The sequence below is a fragment of the Xiphophorus couchianus genome, chromosome 23, assembly GCF_001444195.1.
Source record: "Xiphophorus couchianus chromosome 23, X_couchianus-1.0, whole genome shotgun sequence".
NCBI lineage: Eukaryota > Metazoa > Chordata > Actinopteri > Cyprinodontiformes > Poeciliidae > Xiphophorus > Xiphophorus couchianus.
The window spans coordinates 7749272-7776053 of NC_040250.1; the positions used below are offsets into that span (position 1 = coordinate 7749272).

The 26782-nt window shown below is 36.2% G+C and overlaps 2 protein-coding genes across 24 annotated transcripts in view; one reads left to right on the top strand and one right to left on the bottom strand.

Moving 5' to 3' along the window:
* The window catches only part of map7d3 (MAP7 domain containing 3), a 37112-nt gene extending 27195 nt beyond the window's left edge, over positions 1–9917 (top strand). For 18 of the 21 annotated variants that reach the window (XM_028008890.1, XM_028008870.1, XM_028008872.1 and 15 more), the window contains 9 exons: positions 275–405; positions 480–700; positions 3579–3705; positions 3834–4119; positions 5199–5252; positions 5347–5414; positions 5509–5655; positions 7422–7714; positions 7802–9917. In XM_028008890.1, the coding sequence (XP_027864691.1) occupies positions 275–405; positions 480–700; positions 3579–3705; positions 3834–4119; positions 5199–5252; positions 5347–5414; positions 5509–5655; positions 7422–7714; positions 7802–7809 (1335 nt within the window). In that variant the 3' untranslated portion in view covers positions 7810–9917. The remainder of the gene's footprint in view (positions 1–274; positions 406–479; positions 701–3578; positions 3706–3833; positions 4120–5198; positions 5253–5346; positions 5415–5508; positions 5656–7421; positions 7715–7801) is intronic. The other 3 variants (XM_028008871.1, XM_028008874.1, XM_028008875.1) reach the window with 3 other exon arrangements.
* Positions 9918–9965: 48 nt separating this feature from the next.
* On the bottom strand, positions 9966–26782 carry fhl1a (four and a half LIM domains 1a). Of its 3 annotated transcripts, none has more exons than XM_028008899.1 (6): positions 26663–26782; positions 15057–15238; positions 13696–13873; positions 12240–12409; positions 11977–12163; positions 9966–11603 (listed from the first exon to the last, which is right to left on the bottom strand). In XM_028008899.1, exons 2-6 carry the CDS (start codon positions 15210–15212, stop codon positions 11449–11451), a joined length of 846 nt encoding a protein of 281 aa, XP_027864700.1. In that variant the 5' UTR covers positions 15213–15238; positions 26663–26782; the 3' UTR covers positions 9966–11448. The 3 variants fall into 3 exon arrangements, with proteins under 3 accessions (XP_027864700.1, XP_027864699.1, XP_027864698.1); XM_028008898.1 differs by having other exon boundaries at positions 26650–26777; XM_028008897.1 differs by lacking the exon at positions 26663–26782 and adding an exon at positions 19023–19152.

Genomic DNA, 26782 nt, shown 5'->3' on the forward strand with positions numbered 1-26782 from the left:
AAGGGCATCCATGTGACTCCAGAGGAGACAAAGACACTGTACACTTCAAGCCATTGGCTCCAAATGATTAACCGCATCCATGTTCTTATGAGAACCTGCTTTAGCTCTTCACATGAATCCAAACTACTGCAGTCTCTAGAATTCATATTCAGATCAACACAGACTTTTTGAAATTTCAGATAAGACAAGGCATTTGTTGTTTAGTTGTTTTAAAATGAAGGTTTCTGCAGATATTTCCTTTTAACTTATTCAGATTTGTCCTTTTTTCCTACAGAAAGACAAACAATTAGCATCACCCAGTAGGCAACGTCCCGCCTCACCGTCAACCTCCATGGGACGCCATCGCTCACCGTCTCCAGCGCCTAGCCCAACTCCAAAGAGAACCCCGTCCCCATCAGCGTCCAAGTAAGACTTTACACATGCCCACTCACTTCTTTTGATTTGATTTTAAATAAAAATTTTACCTTTTTCTCTTACAGGCAAAGTCCCAAGACGCGCCCACCGTCACCGTCTGCGATGAAGCAGCGCCCCCCGTCTCCTCAGCCCCCATCAGCCAAACCCCCGCCCATCCAGAAACCGTCTCTCACTCCAACTGGGCCGCCAACACTGCGAAAGAGGGACTCCAAGTCCAAGGACCTGGGTCCTGTTCAGCCTGTGGCTCCACAGGCCACTGAGGCTAGCAAGACCAAAGACAAAGACGGTGAGCTGCGAAACATGCAGTTTGCTCTATTTATGTAGCACCAGATTAGGACTGCAACTAAAGATTATTTTAGTATTCCATTATTCTGCCAAATAAAAAAAATCACCATATTCTAAGATTTTTTTTATTTAACCGCTTAATACAATATCACAAAAACATTAAAAGATGTAAAGGAACAATTAAATTCCTTTTTAAAAACATTTTATTGCCTAAAATGCTGTAACATAGCATTCCTTTAGTCTGTTCTTTATTATTTGTAGCAAAGGATCCATCTGCAGCTAAAAACATACAGTTCTGGTCAAAATGAACAGACCACTGCACTGAATTCCTGGTTTTCCACCAAATGTTGATTCCTGAACTCTTCCTGAGTTGAAATAAGTTGTTTCTAAATGAATATAAACTCATTTTATTTGCATTATTTGAGGTGTGAAAGCACTGCATCTTTTTTTATTTTGACCTTTTCTCATTTTCTGCAAATAAATACTAAATTTTTTGCTTTGAATCTCTGAGACATGTTGTCTGTATTTCATAGAATAAAAGAACAATGTTCATTTTACTCAAACATTTACCTATAAAGAGTAAAATCAGAAAGACGGATAATTTTAAGTGATCTCTTAGTTTTTTCCAGAGCTGTACTTCTAACATCAACATGTCAAAAGTTCAGGCCTTTTCGTTTCACTCAACATCAGTACAGTGTAGGGCTGATGTGGTGATTCTGTTTTGGATTAACTGATTAATTATTGGATGGCAAAAAGGTGTTTAACAGGAGATTTAATTTAGCAAAACTTTAACCAGATGAAACAAAAGCTTTGAGGATTTCTGGTCGGAACATATTTACAGATAAAGAAGGTTTTTTTAATCTCACATGGAAAATGTATATAATTTTGTACAGTTATGGTTTAATCGTTGCTCTGAATATGTTGTTGTTTCAGCAAGTGGCATATTTTAGTCAGTTAACTATTAATCAATTAATCAATTTGTTGATTATTTCAATAATCAGTTCATCAGGATTAGTCATTTCTGAAGTTCACAATAAATGTAATCTCAAGGGTCCAGTTCATACCTGGTATATAATCCAATATATTCAACTCCAACCAGTTCAGATTATTTTAGTACAATCCCACCACAAAGTCCAATCAAGATTCAATTATAACTCAAATTGTAACACTTTTAAAAGCAGCTAATAAACAGTTTTCCAAGTAAGCCCATCAGATTGCTATTACTGTTAATTATAATAATATTGAGGCCAAAACAGTGTAGGTTTATTATATAATGCAACATGACTTCATTAGTCAGGTTTTGTATTTGCACAAACTGATTAATACTGGAGCAGCTAGGATGTTTGCTCTGGTGCATCCAGAAATGCTGACAATGTCGTCTTCCCATCTTAAGAGGGTAAATTTCACAGCAGCTCTTTGTTATGTTATGTTTACTTTCAGACTTTTGTTCTCTAGTTTGATGCTGTGGCAGGGTTGTTCTAATCGTTTTCTTTTGAATGACCAAATTTCCTTTAATCTTTGCAAGTAAAATATCTTGCTAATTCTCTACTCAGTTCAGTTTACACCAAATTAATGGTCTGTAAACAGTAGCACAACAAAATGCATGGTACTTCTCTGCATTTATTAAATTGAGCAAAGTTTTAACAGAATATGAAATCTTTCTAAATTTCTAAACAATCCTAAAAATCTTGTGTTTGTTGCACATTGACGTGGCAGCAGCTTTTCCCAGCATTAAATCCCTTCGGAGCAGGAGACTCAGTTATGTTCCAGCTGGAGTTGCATCCCGTTTCTGTTCTGCTTGGTGTTGCTACTGCCACCCTCTGGACAGAATGGTGTACTGCAGGATGAACTAGCAGATTAAAATAATTTGGTGCTAGTACTTAAACACAAAGTGTTTTATGTGTAAAAAATTATATTTTTGTATGCGGCAGTTTATAAAAGGAAAAATCACTTTATATATGTGTAAATAGTGCCACTTTAAATCAATTGTCAGTTGACTTAGCCACTCTATATTATAATTGCTAAGAAATTATCTGCCTTGCAAAAGTATTCATACCCCCTGACAGGTCAACATTAAAAGTGCAAGTTGCAGTTATTGTACTGAGATTTTAGCTCAGATCAGCAAAAAGTTTTGAATATTTAAGTGGAAAGGAAAACTATAAACGCATTTTCTACAAATTAAAATTGAGAGCAGTGCATTTGTTTTCCTTTCTAGAAAGCCTCCATCCAATCTCAGTCAGACTGGATGGAGCGCATCTGTGAACATAAGTTTTAAAGTCCTGCGTGAAATTTTGAACTGGATTTGGTCTGGTCTTTGACTAGGCCATTCTAAGATGAATGTGTGTAATCTAAACCATAGTAGGCAGGTCTGCTGCACTTTGTAGCATTTATTTCAAGGGTTGTTCTACATTTAGTTCCATCTCCAGTGAAGCTGAGCTGATGAAAACAATCCCTACAGCACAATGCTGCCAACATTGAATTTTAGCATTCAGTTAAAAAGGTCCATTTAAGTCTTGTCTGACTTCTGATCAGCAACATGCTTTTAGTTCAGTGTCACAGATGATAAACAGGAGAGAGTTTTTTATTGATTGACTGAGTTTCCTCCATGATGTACGCTGCGTAAAGTTGGAAATCTCTGCACCAAGTAGTCAGGGTTGTGAATTATAATCTGTCTAAATGATCTTCGGATTTGTCTATCATTTTAAAAAACAGAAAAAAAAGGTCTAATACAGTATCAGGCCATCTTTAGCTATCAGTAAGGCTCTTCTCTGTGTCCAGTAAAAAACTGATATCTTTCTTTTGTAAAAAAAGTTGTAAAAGAAACAACTTTTCTTGTTGTTGTAAGTGATTATAAACTTGCTGACATTTCTTCTTGTCAGACTCAAAGACAACCGGCACAAATTCGGCTGCTGAGGCGGCTAAGATCCTGGCAGAAAATCGAAGGCTGATGAGGGAGCAGAAGGAGCGAGAGGAGCAGCTGAGGATACAGATGGAGGAAGAGGAGAGGTGAGATTACTGCTGCACTGAGGCGCAGAAGTTATAAATCACTACAGATTGATCAAAACAGATTAATCTGTAATCTGTTTTGATGTATTAATATGTTCTCAACTAAAAACTTCTGTTTGCTCCTCTAGGCTGAGAAAAGAGGAAGAGGAGCGTTTAGCCGAAGAGGCTCGACTGAAACGCCTGGAGGAGGAGAAGAGGTTGGCCGAAGAGAGGAAAGTGAAAGAAGAAGAAGAAGCCCGTCTAGCAGAGGAAGACAGAAAAAGACTGGAAGAAGAAGAAGCGCTGAGGCAGGCCGAGCTCCAGAAGGAACGAGAGGAGGCCGAGGCCAAAGCCCTGGAGGAGGCTGAGAGAGTCCGCCAGGAACGAGACCGGATCATGCAGCAGAACCAGCAGGAGCGAATGGAGAGGAAGAAGGTAGGACGGAGGAAGAATGGAAGCAGATTACTTTGTTTTTTTAACCTGAGTCTGTTGTTGGTCTGGAAAATTACAGAATTTGAAAGAGTGGAAAATGATTGTGTTTCTAGACTTTTATTTCATTTGTTTGTCCTACTTTTTATTTATTCTGTATGTTCATCCTAGTTTTCCATTCATTTGTATTAGCCTCTTTCTTTTCTCTTTCAGCCCTTCTTTGTTTCTTTTTCTTTCTTTCTGACCCTCTTTATTTCTTTCTGTTTTTCTTTCGCTTGTTTCTTGTGTTTGTTCATCCTAGTCTATATTTTTTCATCCTAGGTTTTTGTTTATCTACTAGTCTCTTTCTTTTTCTTTTTTCATTCCATTTTTTTTTCGGTCCCTCTTTCTCTCTGTTTCTTTTTCTTTTTTTCTTGCCTTATTTTGTATGTTTGTCTTAATCTTTTTTTTTGTCCTAGTTTTTTGTTTGTTTGTACTAGTCTCTTTCTTTCTCATTCCTGTTTTTCTTTCTGATCCTTTCTTCATTTTTCTGGTTTTGTTTCTTTTTGTTTGTTCGTCTGTTTCTTTTCTCTCTTTCCTTCTATTTTCTTGCTTTGTTTTCATTCTTTCCTTTCTTTTTTCCTTGCTTGTTTTTTCTTCTTCCTTTCTTTCTATCTCTAAATCTTCCGTTTTTGTTTCATCTGTTCGTTCGTTCATTCTTTCTTTCTGTCCTTACATTCGTCCTTATTTGTCTTTTATTTCTTTTTGTCCTTGTTTTTCATCTTGTTCCTGTCTTTCCTCGTCCTTCGTCTCTTTCTTTTTTTCTCTCATTTCTCTATTTCCTCACATTGCTCCTTCTTTAGGTCTTCCTCTCTTTGCTTCATTTATTTTTCTTGTACTTTTTTATTCCTTTCTGTCTTTTTCTCTATCCATCCTCTCATTTAATCATCTTCAGTACTTTAGTGTTTTATATTTCAAAATATATTTAAAAAAAAGAATAAATACTGAGTACTCTGGAAAAGCCTGAAATTTCCAACAGGTACCCTGTCTATTGAAAACATTGGTGGAGAAAAAATGTTTTTTTAGTCATTTTCTTTTATTTTCAGAGAATTGAAGAAATAATGAAGAGAACTAGAAAAGGGGACCAAACCGACTTAAAGGTGAACTTTCAATCAGTTAACACTCTGACTTTCTTAACATGTTTGATCAGCTGCTGATCAGTGTTGAATGATGTCTTGATTATTTCTGATTCAGAGAGATGACGATAAATATTCACAGGAGAATGGAGATGAAGGCATGGATGAGATGAAAGGTGAAACCAAATGCAAGTGTGCCTCAATTTTCACAACTCAAAATATTTTTATGTTTAAATATGAGTGAAAGTGAGTCGTGTATGGAACCATTCATTCCTCAAACAGACGACATTTCTGTGGACGATGACCAGGACGTTTTGTCCGCTGGAGATGTTGGGGTTAAACAAGATGGCGGCCTGAACGGAAATCCAGAGACCGAAGACAAGGAGAACACCAACGGCACGACTGCTGACGACACGCAGGCAGGAAGGTGGGAAGATGAAATGATTTCTCCTCGTTTTAGTTTTTACAGATTAATGCATAAAACAGGAAATATTCACTTTGATCCTCTGACCCCTCGACATCAAATTCAGCCGTGGTTTGTAACGGCGTATAAAATAATACGTATTTTATACAGTTATGGCTTTCAACTTTTTTAAAATCTGTATTCTCCAATAAGCAATTAATCGATTACTAAATTAGTTGACAATTCTTTTAATCATCGATTCCTCAGAGTTCATCTGATTCTCTCAGCCCAATTCCTGCTGATGAAAATTTAGAAAAATCCTAGAATTTGTTTTAAGTTTCATCCATATGAGAATCTGTTCTTGTGGGTTTCCCAGACATCTGCAGAAATTTCAACAAGTTTATGTATCAAGTTTATGTGTTATCAGCCTGGCGGGCCACCAGGCTTCACTTGCCCTTCCACCAGGCTAAGCATTGCTTTTTATTATTAACAGTGATAACAAAGACAGGTTAAAAGGTCTCTTTGGTGAAACTGTTGGAAGAGCAAATGGCAACACAGCACATTCAGTATGTGAACACAAGGTGAAACAGAGGCCAGGTGTCTTTTTTTAATTCACCAGGACTCTGTTACCACTTCCTGTTTTTAATGGTCTACACGCTACACTAGGTGACAAGGCAGAAAATTTTAGTTGCATGCTTTTTTTATGTTTGCTTTTTATAAGACTTTACATCTGGTGTTTAGGTATTAATGTCTTAGAATAACTTATAATTACACTGAACACCAAATAATTTTGGTCTAGTTTCTAGTACACATATTTTAGGACAGTTGAAATAAGACAAAACTAATTTACAAGTAACAAGTTTTAAGTTAGAGTTTTAAGGCTTCCTGGATAGATGTACAATGGATATAAAAAAAAGTCTACACACCTCTGGGTAAAACAAATATAAATGTAAGAAAAAGTTGCAGCATCCTTGTATCATAAGTTTGCACAGATGTAAACCAACATATTGTTGAACAACGTTTTGTTAAAATTTCAGCATTTATTCTTCTTTGGTGAGAGTCTATGGTCTTCTCGCTTCTTGATTTTGCCTTTTTTAGCCATAGTTGTTTAGATTGTGACGATAGCTCGTCGTTGCAGTCACATTTTCTGTGATTTTGAAGCATGCTTGGGATCATTGTGACACCAAAACATAAAACCCGGTACCTTCCTGGCAGACACTTGTCGGTTTTGGGTCACAACTTGCTGGTATGTGCAACTGATTACATGCACCGGCGTGCGATCTGGGGCAGAAAGTCCTCGGTAATAATTCTCGTCTCTTATGTTGTTTTAAGTCAATAATTCTGTAATATTAATGAAAACGTTCTTGTTCCACTGGCAGATTATTTCGCTTGTAACATGGGAAAAAACATAAAAATGTTGTTATAAGTGATATAATAAATATTAAGGAATGATTGACTTAAAATAAGCTCCTACATCTTGCTGAGGAGTTACTTGTAAATGAGATTTATCTTATTTCAAGTCTACTAGGATATTTTCTTTAGAAACTAGACCAAGAATACTTGGTCTAGTTAAAATATGTACCTACTTATATTTTCAGATTTCTTGATAACTTTAAAAAAGTTTTAACTCAAAAACATGGTGGGCTGCTGGACGGCTGACCTAGCACCGGGTTTAGCCGGTTTTCTGGGGAAAACCGTTTTAATTCAAGTCAGAAGTGAACTTAGAGCTGGATAGTTTGGAAAGGTTTGCAGGAGTCTCGGCTGCCATTAATGGCTTTCTCCAACTCCAGTCCGGTTCCTACGAGCCGCCTCGTCGAGGGCTCAGAGTTCCTGAACGAGGAGGACTCCACCAAAGACGGCATGGTGTCCAGCCTCAACGGGAAGTCCAACCAGTGGAGCTTCGAGGAGCTCATCGACACCAACATCCACTCCAAGACTCGGCCTCTCATCGAGTCCGAGGACCGCAACCAGGTTTTAATCCACTGTGACGGGAGCTCAGATGGAACCAGGGTGGCCTTTGAGGAGAAGGGAACTCCCATCAGCACCCTGCACTCCTCCAATCAGCCCATAGAAGCCATGTCAGGTGAGGCTTCACGTCTCTGCTTTACAAACGCTGAGTCGGCGCAATCTCCCCGCAGGCTGAAACTCTTCTCCCGTTTCATCCCTGCAGAAATTTGATGCTGCAGTCGTCGCAGAGAAGCCTCTTTGTGTTGCACTCCAAACTTCCCTGAAAGAATCTTCTAGTCGTTCCAAACAGTTCCCACCTCTTCCTGCGGGAGGCGCACAAGACGAAACGGAAAGACCACCCCAAGTGCTGCAGTTGCTCCCCACGCAAAGAGGAAACGGATTGAATTAAATTAAAATATTATAAAACGCCACGCTTCAGGGAAATGTTTCATGTTCCTCGTCTTTCCTCTTCCTCTTGTGTTTAGTATCAATTCAATTTTGTGTCAAAAACTTTTGTATTTTCTTTTTGTTAGGGGCGCGTTCTTATAATTTATTAAATTGTTTTTGCTTTATTATTGTAATTATTATGTTCAGTCTTGTTTTCTCTCTTGTATGAGAATATTCCATGACACGTGAAAGTCAGGCCGTGTGAATTATATGATAAATATCTAAAGAAATGTTAATAATCATTGTTATTCCTGTCTGGGTTCGGGTGGAAAGCTTCGTTCTGCATGTGGTTCGTCTAAATTTACTTGACCGGCTGCTTTTTGCAGCACCCAGCTACGTGTATGGCCTTACCTTTTATTTTTATTTCCCAACTTTGGATTCTTTTCTCTCTAAGTGCTAAAATGCATAATTATTATGAAGCTCATGCACACACAGTTCAGCGACGGGATTCCTTCACAAACACAGGATAGATCTGGTTTTGTTTTGTCCTTTTTCTCACACTGTCTTGTTTTCTCTTTTCTAGCCACTAGGGGGCGTCACAACCACAAAGGTGAAATATTTTGAGTCTGCTTATGTGCGTAGAACCAATGTTTACTAACATCACTGCAATGGACCCGATTTTAGTCTCATATCTTTATCTTTGCATCCAGCTGCAACAAAACTTGTTAAAGGGATAGTTTGGATTTTTTTGACGTTTTGTGACTATATCTGTAATCTTTTTTTATGTGGACTGATAAAAACTAAACATAAAAAATCCAAGGTATCTCTTCTTCAGTTTCTGTTCCTCAGTTTCACCGTCTCACACCAGCTGCTATATCTGGTAAAACGCATTTCAGCTCCTTTGGTAGTTTAGAAAATGGTGGATTGTTTATATTTAAGTGTTATTATGTTTTGTATATAATCAGTATTAGGCAAGTAAAGCCATGTTTAGGAAGGAGGCGGCTCAGGTTGTGGTTTATTGGGGTCTTCTTATTGGTTACTGTTACAGCTTGAGTGGTGCGCTGTGATTGGTTTAGCTCAGTTTGGCTCGTTTGTTAGAAAATCCTCCAACAAAAGCAACTTTATGATTTCCTTAAATCTGATGTGCAGTTTTAATGTTGGTCTCGGTTTCAGATCCATCTAAAACATCTTTGGGCCATTTTGGCAACTTGTTTGACCTCTGACCTGAGTTGTTTTATATACAGATGTGGCACATCAGCTCAGGTTTCTGCTCTCACTATACTACAGAGGAGCATTTTCACCAAACTAAATAATGTGAGTCAGACTTGATTTTTCTGTGTTTTCCTTCCCTTTTTCATGAAATGCATAAAAATGTTAATATTCCCTTTGCTTGAATAATTTCATTCTAGGTTTAAATTATTTGAGCTTTGATTAATAAGCTCAGTGAATGTTACAGAACCGTCCTGCATTACTTACTCACCAAATCTCTAAGAGCCACTCGCTTCCAACTTTCATTTCATGACGTCTTTGGGAAAACGCTCCACCCTATCAGATGACTTGTTACTGGGACGCTGCGATGTTTTGATATTTCTTCGTGTTTTACTCCACCCACTTCCCCATCAAATATAGACCCTGTTTATAGTGGCAGGTGTTTGTTTTTTTCAGGTTCTGCTGCATTTCTAAATACTAAACTTAAAGCTCTCGGTCTTCACTATAATGTTTGATAGAATAGAAAGGTGCCTTAGTTTGAGATGTACTGTTTTTATCTCACAGTTGACGGTGTCTTTACCTCGGCCTCGACAATCAGTCCACCCATTCAGGGCGACTCTGAATATAAATATTTCTCTGGAGGATTTGCTATCAAGCCCTGGTTTGCAAATAAAATCTGTACTGTAAATATAAAGAGAACAGATGTGATACAGACTGTTAAAACAATAAAGTCTGAATGAAAATATTTCTGTTGTGATTCTGTTTTTTGTGCCAAAGAAGAGACAAACGAGCTCTATACATCATTTTATTTGTTTCCTTTAAGCTTCAAGTTTTAACTACGCAACAGGTTTATTACTACAATGGCGTTTTAGGGCTTTTATAAATGGGGGGGGAAAAAGAGTAAATTTTTGCCAAAAACCTTCAAATATTTTTTTATTAATCTCAGAAATTTTCTAGAAAAAACCCCAGAAATTTCTTGAGCTCCAAAAGTCAAAACCTTTCAAGAACCTTTCCACCTTTCAAGTTCAAGAAAAAAACTCAGCAATATTTAGATTAATCAGAAATTTTCTAGAAAAGAAACTTGGAAAATTCTGAACACCAAATGTTGAAAATTTTCTACAAAAAAACTGAAATTTAGAAATTAATTTCAGAGATTTTCTACAAAAAACTTGGAAGTTTCTTTGCTTGAAAAATTGCTAGAAAAGAGTCAAATTTTGAGACTGAAATTTTCTAGGAAAACACTTGGAAATGTCCAAGTTTCAAAAGGCAAACATTTTTTGACTTTTGGAAATTTTCAGTTTCTAAAATCTTTTTTTACTTTTGAAACTCAGAAATTTCAATGTTTTTTTTTTCTAGAAAATTCATACGTTTTAGAAATCTCAATTTTGAGATTAATCTGAAAATTTCTAAGTTTTGGTAGAAATGCACCTTTTTTTTATCCACAATGGCCCTAATACCTTGTCAGATTATTCAGCATGGATTACAAAGCCATGGCATATTTTATATGTCTAACATGTAACACAATTATTAATCAAAGCTGTTATGCTTGAGCAGCAACTGGCAGAATAAAAGCATTTAATCCAGAAAATGGATTAAAGCACTAAGGCACTAAAGTTACATTAGAAACACAAGGCAACAGAGAATCCCTAAAAACATCAGATTATAATCCCACTTTGTAAATTCTGCTGCCATATTGGAGACGAACTCCAGAAACAGAGACATGTTGCATTGCTGAAGATTGGAAACTTTAGTGCAAAAGCAGATTGCAAAAACCTTGATTCTCAACTTGATTCACCAAAGAACCAAAAAAAAAAACTGCATGCATCCTAATTCTGAAATAATTCAGTTTGAGTCACAAACTAAACTCAAAGCTGCAGAAGATTAGAGCCACAAAAAAAAAATTATTCTGACTTTTAAAAAAAATTCCCTCAGAAATTCTGACTTTCAGAATCTCAGAAATGTTTTAGAAAAAAAACTGGGACATTTCTTGCACTCTAAAAGTTTAAAATTAGTTTGAGATTTTCAAATTGTCTTTGCAGTTCTAGTCTTAAAATTAAAATCTATCAAATAAATTTGAAAAAGGCTTTCAGTGGATAAAGTGCAGATTTATAAATCTGATAAGAATATTTTTATTCTTATCAGATTTATTCAAACATATTCAATGTTTGAATATTTAGAGTTTGACCCAGAATTATGAGAAAAAAGAATTTTTTTTCAGTGGCCCTAATTGTCTTCCATACAAATCGGTTTCCTCATGAATCAAAAGTCTTCTGTTTACAGCTTCTTGGCGCAGTCGGGGCAGTAAATTTGCTCTGCGTTGATAACGAAGCGCTTGTTGGCGAGGGACAGGGAGCATTTCTTGCAGGTGAAGCAATACTCGTGCCAGGAGAGTCCCTCGTAGTTCACCACGTTGGTGCCATGGCCGAACCCTGGAGAGCAGACGTGGGTTTGCATCAACTTCAATTAACAGAAAAAATAAATACTAATGTTGTCGCTTTATAGCCAGAGATGAACACATTTGGGTTGGGATCTCTGGACTGAAACAGCCTACAAAACAACATGATTTCTGGTTTTTAGTATTTAAAAAGCAGTTCAAGTTGCCCAAAATACACAAATGTGATTTATTTTTTTAAACCATCAAATTGGAATACTGTGAAAAGATGTAGTCCGTTATTATTAATCTTTCTGCTATTTCTGCTGGCAAACTTTCTCAATTAAAATCAGGGTTAGATTCAGTTCAAACCCAATGAGTCTATTTCTTTTTTTTTAAAATAAAGACCAAACATTAAACTCCGGTCCGACCTGTGATTGGGTTCTTGCAGCCGTTGCACTTCTTGGCCACGTCGGTCTTGTAGCAGTCCACACAGTAAACGTGATCCTCATGGGAGGTGAAGCGCGTTCCTGCCAGAGGTTTACGGCACGTCTCGCACACAAAGCACTCCGAGTGCCAGGGCTGGTCCTGGTAGCTGATCCCTCCAGAGGTGATGGGCTTTAAGAGCAGCATGCTGGTCACGACGCTGAGCTCAGAAAGCCTGAACAACAACAACAACAACCTGGCTTCATACCTGCTTGCACTTGAAGCATTTCTTGGAGAACTTCTTCTCGTGGCACGGAGCGCAGTAGATGTCATCACCTCTGGCCAGGAAACTCTGCGTGCGGATTGGCTGCTTGCACTCGAAGCAGGTGAAGCATTCGTCATGCCACACCTTGTTCTTATACTCCACGTTCTGTGACCCTAAAGCACAAAACAGCGACTTTATGAAGTGCACTTGAAAAATTGAAGAGAATTACCTTTATAACCTGACAATGTGTTTTTGGATGATGTCTCAATGCTGTCTTCTGATTTTGGACTCATTCTGTTCACTTCATGTATTTGAACATGGACAGCTTTACATAAAAATTAAAACTAAAATAATTAGGAGACAAAAGATGAAACGTGAGGCTAGGGTAAAGATGATCTGTATCTAAATGTCAAATTCAGCAAAGACCCCAGGGCTACATACCAGGGTCATTGTCGATAGAGTAAAAAAAAAAGGGAGCAAATTTTCACCAAAAAACTCTGAAATTTTTAGATTAGTCTGAGAAGTTTTCTAGAGAAAATCTTGGAAATTTCTGAGCTTAAATCCAAAATTTGCTAAAAGAATTTTGACTGGGAAAATTTTTAAGATTAATTTTGTAGCAAATGTTCGACTTTCCTCTTTTTCTACAAAAGTTATGAGATTAATCTCAAATTTTCAGAATTTTCTCCGAGCAGATTTTCAACTTTTCAAACTCTGAAATAAATTTTTTTTAAAAAACATTACAAAATTTCTGAGATTTTTTCTAGCAAATATTCCACTTTACAAACTTAAATATATTTTTTTTAAATTCTAGAAAGTTTCTGAGATTAGTCTTGAATATTTAAGAATTTTTTTCTAGCAGATATTCAACTTTTCAATCTCAGAAATTTTCTAAAATTTTTCTACAAAATTTCTGAGATTAATTTCAAAATTTTAGAATTTTTTCCTCCGTTTTGTTTTCTTATATCTACAATGGCCCTAATACCCCATTATCCTCCTTCAACTGATTCAAGACAAGATTTCAGCTTCTTTTACATGACATTGTTGCGTTTAGAAATATTCATACACCAACTACTTTTTTTAATGTATATTTTTTTATAGATTCAAGAATAGACATTGGGATTAACTTTCTTTGTGACACTTTGCCCAAAGACCTGGTTTAAACTGGTTATTTAGTGAAGTTTTTGTCGACTCAACTCTGGTTATCCCTTTAGCCTATTAAGCAAAAAAAAAAAAAAAAAATACTTGTAAGAATGAGTTACTGAACTGAAAATGAATGAAAAGCAGCCAAAATCCAAAGGAAAACTTTCAAACACTAAAAAAATGTTTACATTATTAATTAATTTAACCTTAATTAGTTCAGGGAGTCTTTTCAAGAAAGACCCAATCAATGTTGTTACGTCCTCATTTATAACTATAACATTAACATTATAGAAGTGAAGAAAACTACAATCTGACCCACCTGGCATCACCACCTTGTAGCAGCCCTGGCAGCGGTTGCCATCCTCCCTGGAGCCGCATTTCCCACACATGATCTTGCCATCGTCTCGGGCGCTAAACGGCTCGTTAGCCAGCGGCTTGTAGCATTTAGCGCATCGGAAACAATCCTCATGCCAGTAGCGGTTCTTATGGTGGAGCTCCTAAACAAACAAAGAGAGGTGTGTAAGTTTAGAAAGCATCCTGCAGATTATCATAAACTTTTACACTGTAAACACAACATCTTATGAAGTATTTTTGGTCTCGTTCCCATAGGGCAAACATCTCAGTACACTTGAATTAAGACAAAACTAACATGAAACTAACATACAGGAGCTTGTTTTAAGTTAATAATTCCCTAATACTGATGAAAAAATAAACATTTTTCCCATAAGTGAAATAATCTGCCAGTGGATCTAGTACTTTTCCATCAACATTATCAATCAAGTTTATTTATATAGCACATTTCAGCAACAAGGCAGTTCAAAGTGCTTTGTGTCATTAAAACACAAAAATAAAAAGTCATTAAAAACAACATACAGTCACCAAATGAGAAACTAATGACAAACATTACATTTTGTCGTGTGTCAGCACATCAAAATCAGGATTTTTTAAATTCAAAATAAGCTACTATATCCTGCTAAAAAGTTACTTGAAAGTTAATTTTGTCTTATTTTAATTGTGCTGAGATAACAAATAACTTTTAGCAACATAAAGGAGCGTATATGGGGGGAAAAAATCTTCCTATAAATGAAATAATCTGCCAGTAGTATGTGCACTTTTGCATAAATATTAAGGAACTATTGACTTAAAGTTGCTGAAAAGTTACTTGTAAACTAGTTTTAATTCCAGTGTGCTATAGTATTTGCACTGGAAATACTTTGTGTTTTTGCAGTGTACGTGACAGCGCATATTTGTGAAATAGACGATAATTTTATGGTTTTCAAGAGGTAATTCATGTGAATAAAATCCAGGACAACCAGTCTTCTTAAGCCTGTACTTTGACTGGGTCATTCTAATCTCAATTGATTGAACTCGTTTATTTCATGGTGGTATGTTTAGGGTCTTGCTAGAAAATTAACGTCAGCCACCAGAATTTCCTAGTATTTAGTTTCATCCACTTTGAGTTTTAGTTTCTTTAATCAGAGCGAACAAAAATACTCCACAGTTCTCAATAAGTTTTTTTTTTTTTTTTTTTGCTCTACTTTATTTTAACACATCATGAAAAATCTCATAAAATAAACTGTATTCATATCAGTCTGTTCAATTTAAAATATCTCAACCAAAAACAGGTTTATTGCTCCTGTTTGTCCACCTTGGGGGTTTTTTTGTTTGTTTTTTTTTTACCTTTGAGTCGGCTCCGATTGGGCGTCGGCACTCTGCACAGGTGTTGGCGCAGAGTTTGTCGAAGCACTTGGTGCAAACGTGCTTCTCGTCCTTCTTCACGTACTTCTTACCGTGCAGGTTGTCGCGACAGTAGTAGCAGTCGAAGCGATCAGTCATGGTGGAGGTGAGGTAACTCCTGGGACCTGAAACAAAGACAGTGAAGGGTTAAATCAAAATGGAGGGGGTGAAATTATGTCATAAAAGAAGCTCGGATGTCTTTTAATGAACATTTCTGTTCAGTTTTTATTGAGGAGAAAACGGCGACAGCTGATAACGGCAACGGCTGTTCGTTACCTAGCAACCAAAACCAACGGAAGCAAGACAGTGCCAAAAGACAGAACCAGGTCCTTCAAAATAAAATACTTCCTCTATCCAAATTCCTCGCACTAGTTAAATATGTTTCACTTCATCTTTTGTAATTCAATTAATAATCATCATCATGTACATTATGCTCAACATACAATTGTAAATAAGTCACTTATCATGCAAATTATACTTAACAAATAAGTGTAAAAAAGTCACAATAGAAGCCATTCTTCCATTTCTTTCATTCTGTTTCATAATTATGTATTTATTTGTGTTGGTCTGTCTGATATAATCCTAATTAAATACATTAAGGTTTGTAGCTGCAGCATTTAAAGGGTATTAATACTTTACCAAGACCCAAAAACCTTATTCAAGTAAGAGTTACACCTCTTCAACATATTTTCACTCAAGTAAAAGTAAAATGTAGCCGTCCAATAAATTACTTAAGTGTTAAAAAGTAGCTGATCAAAACATTAATCATTTAATATCTAAAAATTACATCACCAGATGGACCAAAATATGGAGTTAAGTGGAAATTTTGGTATTTTTAGGATGAAAATGACAATAATTCATATAAGTAACAAAAAATAGCAAAATAAAGCAAAATAAAATGTTTACAAATTAGTTTATTTCAATAAAAAATAAACTAATTTTTATTGAAATTAGTTTATTTCACCTGCAGTGAAACTTTAACAAAAACTGCAGGTGTGTGTCTGTGTCTGGTGGATCTTTGGTTAAAACATAATTGTTTTTCATTCAGTGGGTAGAAAATCCAGAAATTTTACTTAATTACTTCATAATAAAATTACTCAAGTAAGAGTAAAAAAGTATTTAGTAAAAATTACATAATCAAATAGACCAAAATATAAAGTTAAGTGGAAATTTTTGTATTTTAAGGACTAATAATTCATATAAGTAAAATCTGGCAAAATATTATTTTCCAAATCAGTTTCTTCTAATACAAAATTGTTTCAACTTTAACAAAAACTGCAGGTCTGTGTCTGGTGAATTTCTGGTTAAAACATGTTTGTCTTTCATTCAGTGGGTAGAGGATACAAAAATGTTACTCAATTGCTTCATAATGAAATTATGAAGACTCAAGTAAAAGTAAAAACTACAACGTAGTAAAGATATTCCTAAAAAGTTACTCAAGTAAATGTAATTGAGTAGATGTAAATAGTTACTATTGAACTCTGACCAAGTCTCTAAGTTCTCAGAATAATTTCCTGAAGTGAAACCAGGAGTTGAGGCTAAACGAGGACCGTGTGTTCTGTTACGGAGGCATACCAAACTGATGACAGAGGTGCGAATGAGGTAAACCAGCTCACACAGACGGCTTCTTGTTCTGCGTTAATCTGACTTCCCCTGCAGAGCTTTATCTGTTGGCTCGTTCTCCCCGGACCTCCTCTGAACTCTGTAAACAACTCGGCTTATTCTTCATTCTGATTTCCAGCAGCTGCATCATTTTCTCCAACAGCTGATTGCTACCTACAGCCGCAGATGTTTCGATCTGATAGCAATAACAGGAACCAAGCAGGAAACAATGGGTGGAATGACATTATGTCCTAGTAACCATAGGAACGAGAGAAATATTTGTCTATTTTAATGGGATGTGGTAAACAGCCCCCTCCTGGAGCATGGTATGTCCCCCTGTTGTGTGTGGATGGATGGATGGATGAATGGATGGATGGATGGGAGAGGTTTTGGTGTAGCAATGTGCAGCTGTGCTGTCGGGATAACAAGTGGAGAGGGAACCCAGAAATAACCCAACCTGTCCAACCGACTCAAGCTTCTGGCGAGGCGAGCCGCTCAGCGGATCTATTTAAAGAACCTCCCAAAGTGGGGAGAATGTTGAAAGGCCCACAGGGGGATAAGCAGCTATTGTTGGCGCAGCTTTAATCTTTGTTGCAAACAGAGTGGCAGCTGCCGTCTGTCAAACAAACGGGTGAGATGGTATGCACTCACCCTCATCTGTAGAGGGAGAGGATTATCAAAACTGTGTCCCTGTGGACAGACGACCTCTGCAGTGGAAAAGGTCACAGAGGGACCAGAGACCGGAGCCAGACCGACCACCAACCAAAGCCGCATCTTGATTTATTACGTGGGTGTTTTTGTTGTTGTTTTTTGCATATACACTGCAAATCACCAAATCTTACCAAGTATTTTTGGTTCAGTTTCTAGTCCAAATATCTTGATACACTTGATTTACAAGTAACCTTTCAGAATATATAAGAGCTTCATGTAAGACATTAATTCATCAATATTGTTCCAGTTCTGGCAGATTCATCACTTATAACCAGAGAGTATCCAGAACTTGTATTAAAATAAGAGCAGCACTACTTCAACATATTTTTACTCAAGTAAAAGTTGAAAGGGCCGTTCAAGAAATTACTCAAGTAAGAGTAAAAAGTATTTGGTATAAAGTCTACTCAAGTACTGAGTAACTGATCAAATTGTCAATCATTTAATATTTAAAAATTACATAATCAGATAGACCAAAACATAAAGTCAAATTTTGGTATTTTTAGAACTAAAATGACAATAATTCTTACAAGCAACAAAAAAAATAAAATCAGGCAAAAGATCATTTTTCCAGATCAGTATCTCAGGGCCACAACCTGAAAAGCTTTGCTTCCTGAAATTCAAATATTTTCAGAGTAATATATTTGCGACTAACTATTTACTGCATTTCATGAGAGTATTTTAATTATATTAAAATTAGTCTGAACTCCAGGTATTAAAAACTTTGTTCCTGTCAGGAATAAATCGATGTCAGTCATTTAATAAGAATGATGTTCCAGTTTTATGGTCAATTGCATTAACCTGCTGACTAGAAAGTGGTTTTGTATAATTGTATGTATCAGTGACGCTTGTGTGGCAGAAATAGTTTAAACCACATCATAAAAATAAGTAAACAACAGATTCAACATGCAAAATCCTGCAGTAGTGTGAAAAATAAAGCAATTTCCCTCCAGTAAAGAGAAACAGTTATATTTTGACTTTAAAGTTTTACCACATGTAATTTCTGTGACATTTATATGTTTTCTAAACATCAACCAAACTAAGATTATCTTTAAATTCAGATTATTTTGTTTATGTAAATGCAAAACTTTTTTTCTCACGTTTTCATTAGAATCAGACCCAGAGGTTTTTATGTAAAAGTTTCCGAGGGTAAATTCAACAATGAGCTCTTATAAGTAGCTGGGAAAAAAATCTAATCTAAAAATGAAGCTATGCTGGAAAGAAAACTTTAATTACGCATAATAATGTTGATCTGAATGAGAATAAACATAGAAAACACATTCTTTCTGATTTTTTGTTTGATTTTTTAAAATATCAGTATCAGAATTCATTTTGTGCACGAAAGAAAGCGGGATAAAATTTGAAAAATAGCAACTCTGGAAGGCAAGGCAAATAATAGAATAAAATAATACATAAGAACATTTCAAATCTAAAAATAAAGTAGAAACACACAGAAACAACTGGGATGTTCCAGAAAAATAAATAAATTATGCTGATTGGGGTTTAGCTAAATATGCTCCTCTTGTAGGGAAACACACATAAAAAATGAACATACCAAAACATATAAAGTTCCTATTTCTTTGTTTAAAAACTTTTTACCTGAATGCCTGTAGAAAGTCATGTTTGGTTCCAATCAGGTACGAAGGGAGGAAAATTTTGAGTTTTATGATCCACAGAGCATCAAACCCAGCAACCCTGAGCATCAGTGTGTTATGGAGGCCTGTTTATACCCCTCTGCAACCCAGACCACCGCTGACCCCTCATCCAAATCCAACCTTCACCTCTCCAGGCCTTTTTAGGATATGGATCAGAGAATATGGACAGAGGACAGATTAGGGGATATATTTTGGATTCCAGAACAGTGACATCAGGTGTTAAATAAAGATACTCCCGCTGCCCCAACATGAGATGGTTAGCTGGAGTGTTAAGATTATGAACAAATGACATGATGAATCATAGGAAGAGTCAGGTTGGATGGGGAACATTTACCCACAAACATGACCACAGCACCCTTAAGGACTGATTTATTTTCAGTTTATCTGCAAAACAAATGTTGATTTTTAGTTAGTTTAGTTTAATTTATGACTACTGAGATGATATTTAGTTAATCTGCTGTCTTCAAATGAACATAAATAATTCAAAATTTCTCGTAAAAACTAACAAAACAGTTATTGTATCTGAAGTAAAGGAGTTGGGATTGAATCTGACATATTTGTTATTTTGTAAATGTGAGACAGCAGAACAAATGCATAAAAATGTTTCCATTGTTGGCTTTAAAGATGAGGAACAGCACATCTTGCTTGTACTTCCTGAGTTAACTTAGATTGGATCTAATGAAGCGTAGCCTCATCAGGCTGTAACCCGCAGCAACAAAAGTCGTGTTTACATGGCGGCAGGCCTGTTTCCACATGTGACCTTTTGCCCTGGACTTTTATGAGCCTCCATCACCCTCCAAATCTGGTTAGCAGGCAGATGACCTGAGCCAAATTGTGTCCATCAGGAGGAGCAGTGACTCACCGCATGCTTCCTCGCACACAGAGCCGTGTTAGCGTGCAGACATAAGGTCAGGGTTTGGCTAGCAGAGCCAGACATGCCGAGATCTAAAATATGTGTGGACAAAAGGCCATGAGGGGAGCTCTATCAACACACAAATACTCCCAAACCAAAGGGGCTGGCGCTCAGAGACACTCAGACAAATTCAGATAAGATTAGTGCAGGTTGGACTTTTCAGTGGTTCCAACTGGGCTCACAGGAGTCAAAACAGGAAAGAGGCAGTTCCTTCTGCTGATATGGGAGGTACACCTTTTAGCTTTGTGGAAAATAAACGGTTCTTGTTGATTAATGACACATTGGAAGTTTTTTCTTTAGGTAAATGAAAAAAAAAAAGAAAATATTCACCTTTTCCCTCTCTCTATTCCACATATGAAGACAGTGAACAGATCTTTAAAAGGCTGGGAATGATAATCTAATGTGTGCGTAATTTTAGCCATTTAAACTGGGATTGTGTGGATATATCCTTATTGATCCCTGATGTAACCAGGATAATTTTTCTATACTAGATTTAGTTATTTTATTTTTTGATTTTGTTAGATTTAATTTATTTTTATTTAAAAGTTTAATTAAAATCCCCCTTTCTTTAATTTAATTAACACCAACCAGGCGAGAACAACCTTGTTCTCGCGCGGGTTTGACGTCATGTGACAGCTGCACGTCAGCGTCCTAAATTGACAGCTACGGCTTATATGGCTGCTAATCGCACCTTAGATAGGAAACGCTGTCGGACCCTGACGTACAGGTAGGCTTCTGGTCTGTTCCCAAAGCGGTTTTCAGATATCTATTGTATATTCTTCAATCGTGTACCTCTGTTAACTTGCAGACGGGTGATTAATCAACCGAACGTTGTAAAGATCACGGTTGGTCAAGAGGGAACTGGTGAGTGTTTGCTCGGGAGCTAGCATGCTAGCACTAGTCTCCCCAGCCTGTTGTAATTATACACCGATCTAAAGCACATTCAAATTGAAATGCTTACTGAAACTATTGTTGTGTAAAAAATACTGTTTTGCATAAGTTGCATTTAATTATTATGTAAACCCTTGCAATTATAAGAAAATACATGTACATGTAAATTGATTATTTAGGCCTGTTTACACAGGCCAGCTGTATTGCCGATCCCCCGCTCAAGGAGTGGCTGAAGGGTCTGGAATACAGCAAGGATTGTCTGGCTTCATGCTGACCAGACTGGCGAGCTAACCGTTTAAGCGGATCCGGAAATACAACACCTATTATCTGAGGAAACTCTTCCGAACTGGTTGGAGATTCATCTCAACAAGTCTTCATTGAAGGAACTGGATTATTATTATTATCTTGTTTTTCCCTTTCATCATCAACAAAGACTGGTTGACTGCCTTGGTATAAGGAACTCTTTTGGACTCTAAATTGTTAACTAACTTGTATATATTGTAAATATTAATACAACTCACCAATTTTTGCACCATCTAGCTGTCTCTGTGTTTTTACAAATTGCCACCTCCTCCAGCAGACGAATCTAGTTTTAAAGGGATCACTTGGATTGATTTTAATTTGGATTATTTCAAATCCTACAAATCCTAGAATGCAACACAGGTTACACTGACCTAAAACTTCATTTTTAATTACGTCTTACAGAAAACGTTAGACAGTTTGACTGAACTTTATGATTTCTTATCAGAAAACGCCCTAATGTTCCACTTGAGTTGCTAGGTAACAGGTTGGGCTTCACTGGGGTTGCTAGGTAATGGCAGAGTTGCTTCTAATTAAATTCTGGAGATTTTTGAAATGGCTTATTTTCCAGACACTAAAAAACATTATCTTATTTCCGTAAACTGACTGGGTGTTTTTTTCTTTGAAATTCTTCTTTTTAGAAGCAGTAGAAACCCAAACAAATGCAATGTGCATAATAGCTGCTCTTTAATATCCAACAAATGAAGCTATATGAGCTACAGCTCTGGGAAAAAAGAGAACACTTTAACTTTTTGTGATTTTATTCTTTCTAGGTAATGTTTGACCAAAATGAACATTATTTTATTCTACGAACTACTGACAACATGTCTCTGAAATTCTAAGCAAAAATTTAGTATTTACTTACCAGAAAATGAGAAATGGTCAAAATAAGGAAAAAGATGCAGTGCTTTCAGACCTCAAATAATGCAACGAAAAAGCTTATATTCATTTAGAAACAACAATACTAATGTTTTAACTCAGAAATCAGTATTTAGTGGAATAACCAGGAAGTTTTCAGTGGGTTTCAGTGCAGTGGGCTCTTAATGTTTTTCAGAGCTGTATATAATAATATAATCTGGTAACGCCTCATTTCTAAGTATTAAAAGCCACTTGCTGCTTCTAAGAAATCCCACTCAGGCCGCCTTCACTGTTTCAGTATTACTTCAAAACTATTGACAGAAATATTATTCCAACCGTTTTATTCTAGCTGCTGTTTCTGCTCTCCTGTTGCTCTATAATTCACCAAACATTCAAATTGAGTTTAAGTTTCTGCTTGTGAAGGGAACAGCAGTTTATCTTGCACTCAGTTTGCTCAGCATTCACAGAAATAAGCAACCTTGCCTATTTAAGGCAGCACCGGGCCGCTGCTGCTCTCCATTCATCAATGTGGACGTCGCCGAGCCACGCCCTCTTTCTTCCTCTCTGCTCCATTTGCAATAAAAGAGAGTGATGGGACTGTCTCCTCAACAAAAGTGTCTGTCTGCCTGAGTAACAGCTGGCACAGCGCTGCCTCAGTCTGCTGCATCTCCAAGGTTTCATTTGCTTTAAGTGGTTTATGAAATGACGACAGCTAAGGACTTCTTCTCTGCCATTAAAGTTTGGTTAATTCTTTACTCAGTCACTACAAAGATGTTTTGGTTTTTAAAGGCTGGTGAGGTCATACTGACTGGAGAAAGAGCTGTAATCTCCCACTCGCCTAAATGACATCATGTAGTTGGTTTGGCAGCATCCCATGTAAAAACAGGGAGGGGACGTATGTTTTAACGGCTTAAAGCCACAAGTAGTACCTTTGGGCTCAGCAGGTTACACACATAAACACACTTAAAAGGTATTAAGATCAGGGCGCATACAGTCTGGACAAACATTAGGACACGCCAGTGAATTTTAGCAAGAAATGTTCACATATCTGAGTCTAATCTCTGGAAAATAATGTGATTAATGTGTTTAAACAACAATTCACCTTGTTTCACTTATTAAAAATTGATTTTTACAGAAAGGCATTTTCTAGCTGAGGAAAATGTTTGGATACGCTATGCAGTGTTACCCCTTCTGTTGCAATAATTACAGTGACACAACTCTACCAGGCTCTGAAATGTGTCTGAGGAACATTTACCACACTCTTTGACTGCAGTAGAGAGATGTTTTAAAAATTTCTATCATGTTTCAAGTGATAAAGATCTGGACTTTGGCTCTTCACAAGACTTTCCATCTCATAATATGGTGAATCTTCTGAGCTACAGTCATGTTGCAGAATAAAGTTCATCTTCAGCCTTCCTTTTTCCACAAATGATCTCACATTTTCCTCAAACACCCTCTGATACAGCAGATTTCATCATGGATTTTTTTAGTTTATGTTAAATGTGTCCTCTGTTGTTTTAAAGTAATCTGTCCAAAGAACTTTATTCCAGGTCTTTGTCCGCTTTTGCTTTGGAAACATTTGAATTTGTCTTGTCTTTGTTCAATTTTTCAAATGTTGCCCTTTTGCACACCTCCAAAAAAAGAAGAAGCATGCAGCAGCATATTATGCAGAATTTGTTTGAAAAATATTAAAGTGGTGCAGGAATTAGCACTGTTGGCTTGCAGGAAAAAGGTCCTGGGCTCAAATATCAATATTTGATATATTGATATTTGATAGAATATTCAATATATTGAATACTCACTGAACAGCACAGAATTATGGGAGATGTAGGCAGAGGAAAGACATTAGCCACTCAAGCAAGGTTCATGGAATCAACTAACTCTCTCACTTTTTCGTTACCTAGCAACTCATTCATTCTTTGGTTACCTAGCAACAACTTGTTGAGTAACTGACACAGCAGCAGTTTAAGGTTTAACCACTGCACCTCATAACTGCTTAAAAATAAATAAGCAGCAACAGTTCTCAGGGAGTGAAAACTGTGGATAAAACAGAAAAGGTCAAGCCACCAGTTTGGCACAAACTTAAAACCAAAAACTAATCAATAATTAGCAAAATTGACAATTATCAATATTAACTGATATGAATCGTTTATATAGTGATAAGTTTTTAAGCCATTTTGTCCAGTTTTAAATTGTAGCAGGTTTTAATGTTTCTTGTTTTAATGCATTCCTGTTGGATGCATCATCTTTACTATCTTTATATGCCATGTATAACTCCAGAAACGTCCTTTTTGGTGCTAAAATACTGCCTTATATTTCTTGGTTCTTCTGAGTTTAGAACCTTTTTCCTGTCTAAATAATTGCTATGCAACTTTATAAACACAAGTATTAAGTATTAGTCTAAGGACTAATATTTAAAGGCTTGAAAATGAGTAAAAAAGCAGGAGAAGTTAAAAGGTAATCAAATTTAGAAAGCCTGAGGACTTACTGACCAAGGCCACATTAAATGAGAAAGTGTTTGGAAGCAAAATGTAACAAAATGAGGGATGACTCAAGAATTTTCCACCACTCATGTGACGTTACACAACAAGCCTGCAGCTATTGTTTCCTGTTTGATCCTGAGTACATTAAGCTCCATTAAGATATCATGGTGTTTGTGAGGAAGAGGTGCTCAGAACACCAGATAGTGGACATTTCATTACTACAACCCAGGCAGCTGTTTACACTGAATCTAAAGTCATACCACTGTGATAACATTGCAACACAAATTCACATTTTTATCATTTTCCTTACAGTTACACAGAGCAATACTTCACCTATAAGCAAAAAATGGACTTTGAAAGTAAAGGAAACTGCCAACAATAAACTTTATTGTGTTTTTTATTTATTTTGTTCTCAGTCAGAAAGATAAGAGACGCTGTCAACATATTTATGCTGCATTACAAAGGAGAATGCAGCTCCAACCCAAAAAATGGGCTAGTTGGTCACAAGTAATTTAACTAAGTTTATCAAACTTATTTATATATGTTTGTTTATCTTGATAACTTAATAAACGTAATAAATTAACTTAGATAAACTTGATTTGATTGCTTGTTACCAGTTCACATATTTTGAACTATATATAAAATATTTTATTCAATTTTTCTCTGGGATTATTGTGAAGGTGTGGAAAAATAAGACACGTTTTGACTAAGTCAGTGCATATATTTAACATAACTCATCAGAGACTAGATAAACGAAGAACCGCAGGACGGTCATTCTTACTCCTCCTACCGTTTTTTATTTACTTCTTGCCAGCGGCTCCACCTAGTGGCGTGGAGTGGTTAAACACTACAAAGAACAACAATTATTAAAGTATTTCTTTATTGAATTGAACTGAAGTCAAGAACTTAAGGGAGAATAGGACAAACTTTAATGAGTTGCAGAATGAGTTTATTTATTTGACTATAATACGCGTTCTTGTTTTGTGCATCTTTTTAAAAAGATAAGCAGGCAAGAAGTTAGATTGGTTAAAGTAATCCAATAGCAGATATTTCTTTCTACAGCTTAAATGTAGCCATATCCAACATATCAAAAAATAAACAAATAAAAATAAAGAAAAAAAAATTCTGCCTTTTCGTGGTGTGCCAACCCCAGATTATCATCTGGTCATCACTGAAAAACGTTCTAGAGGCTTTATACTGAGTATGCTTAAATCATAATATTTAGTAAAATGTGTCCTGAGAGGAAGTGGCACCTGATGGATTGTTGAATTAAACTGCTTCACATAATGCTAAAATTCAACTTTAAATAAGCAGATATGTTGTTTGGTGCATCACTTGTTGCTTGTAACACTAATCCCCCATAAATAATTATATTTAAAGAAATTAACCACTATAGCTTACCAGAGGTGGACAGAGTACTCGAAACTTGTACTCCAGTAAGAGCAGCAGTACTTCAACATATTTTTTCTCAGGTAAAGGTAAAAAGTATCCATCCAAGAAATTACTCAATAAGAAGTATTTGGAAAAAAGTCTACTCAAGTACTGATTATTGATCAAATTATCAGTTGTTTAATATTTAAAATAACATAATCAGATGGACCAAAATATAAAGTTAAGCGGAAATTTTAGTATTTTAATTACCAAAATGACAGTAATTCATATAAGCATCAAAATATAACAAAATCAGACAAAAAAATGGTCTCCAAATCAGTTTCTTTCAATAAAAAAATATGAAACTTTAATAAAAACTGCAGGTGTGTCTGGTGAATTTTTAGTTACTGGCAGTGGGAAGAGAATCCGACATTTTACTGAAGTAAAAGTAGCAACACTTCATAATAAATTGAGTCAAATACAAAAATACTCCTAAAAGTAAATTTTTTCAACAAAAAAAAAGTTACTCAAGTAAATGTAAATGAGTAACTGCAACTAGTAACTACCCAGCTGATTCTCTCTCGAAGAAATCATGTTGGAAATGTCCCTCTAGTAAGAAAACGTGTCCCTAAGTGAACCAAACAATGTCATCATGATGAAATTCATCCATATTGATAAACTTGAATATAATTAAAACCGGACTGAGGGTCTAATTGGTGATCTGGGATAAAAGCACGGCAGCAGTTTTTACTCACCTCTGCAGAAAGCGTCTGTCACTTTGCGCCAGCTGCGATGCGTCCGGTCCGTTGGGTTCGACGGAAAGGGTTCAAATGAGCGCAGACTGCGCAGCTTTAAAGCGCGCAGCTAAAAAGAAAAAAAAAAAAAAAA

Coding starts and splice junctions, on each gene's coding strand:
- fhl1a (XM_028008897.1), bottom strand. CDS start 19,044: ATGACTTTCTACAGGCATTCAG. Junction 13,874..15,056: donor CAATCGGAGCCGACTCAAAG/GTAAAAAAAAAA, acceptor TTGTTTGTTTAG/GAGCTCCACCATAAGAACCG. Junction 12,164..12,239: donor AATGCTTCAAGTGCAAGCAG/GTATGAAGCCAG, acceptor CTGCTCTTAAAG/CCCATCACCTCTGGAGGGAT.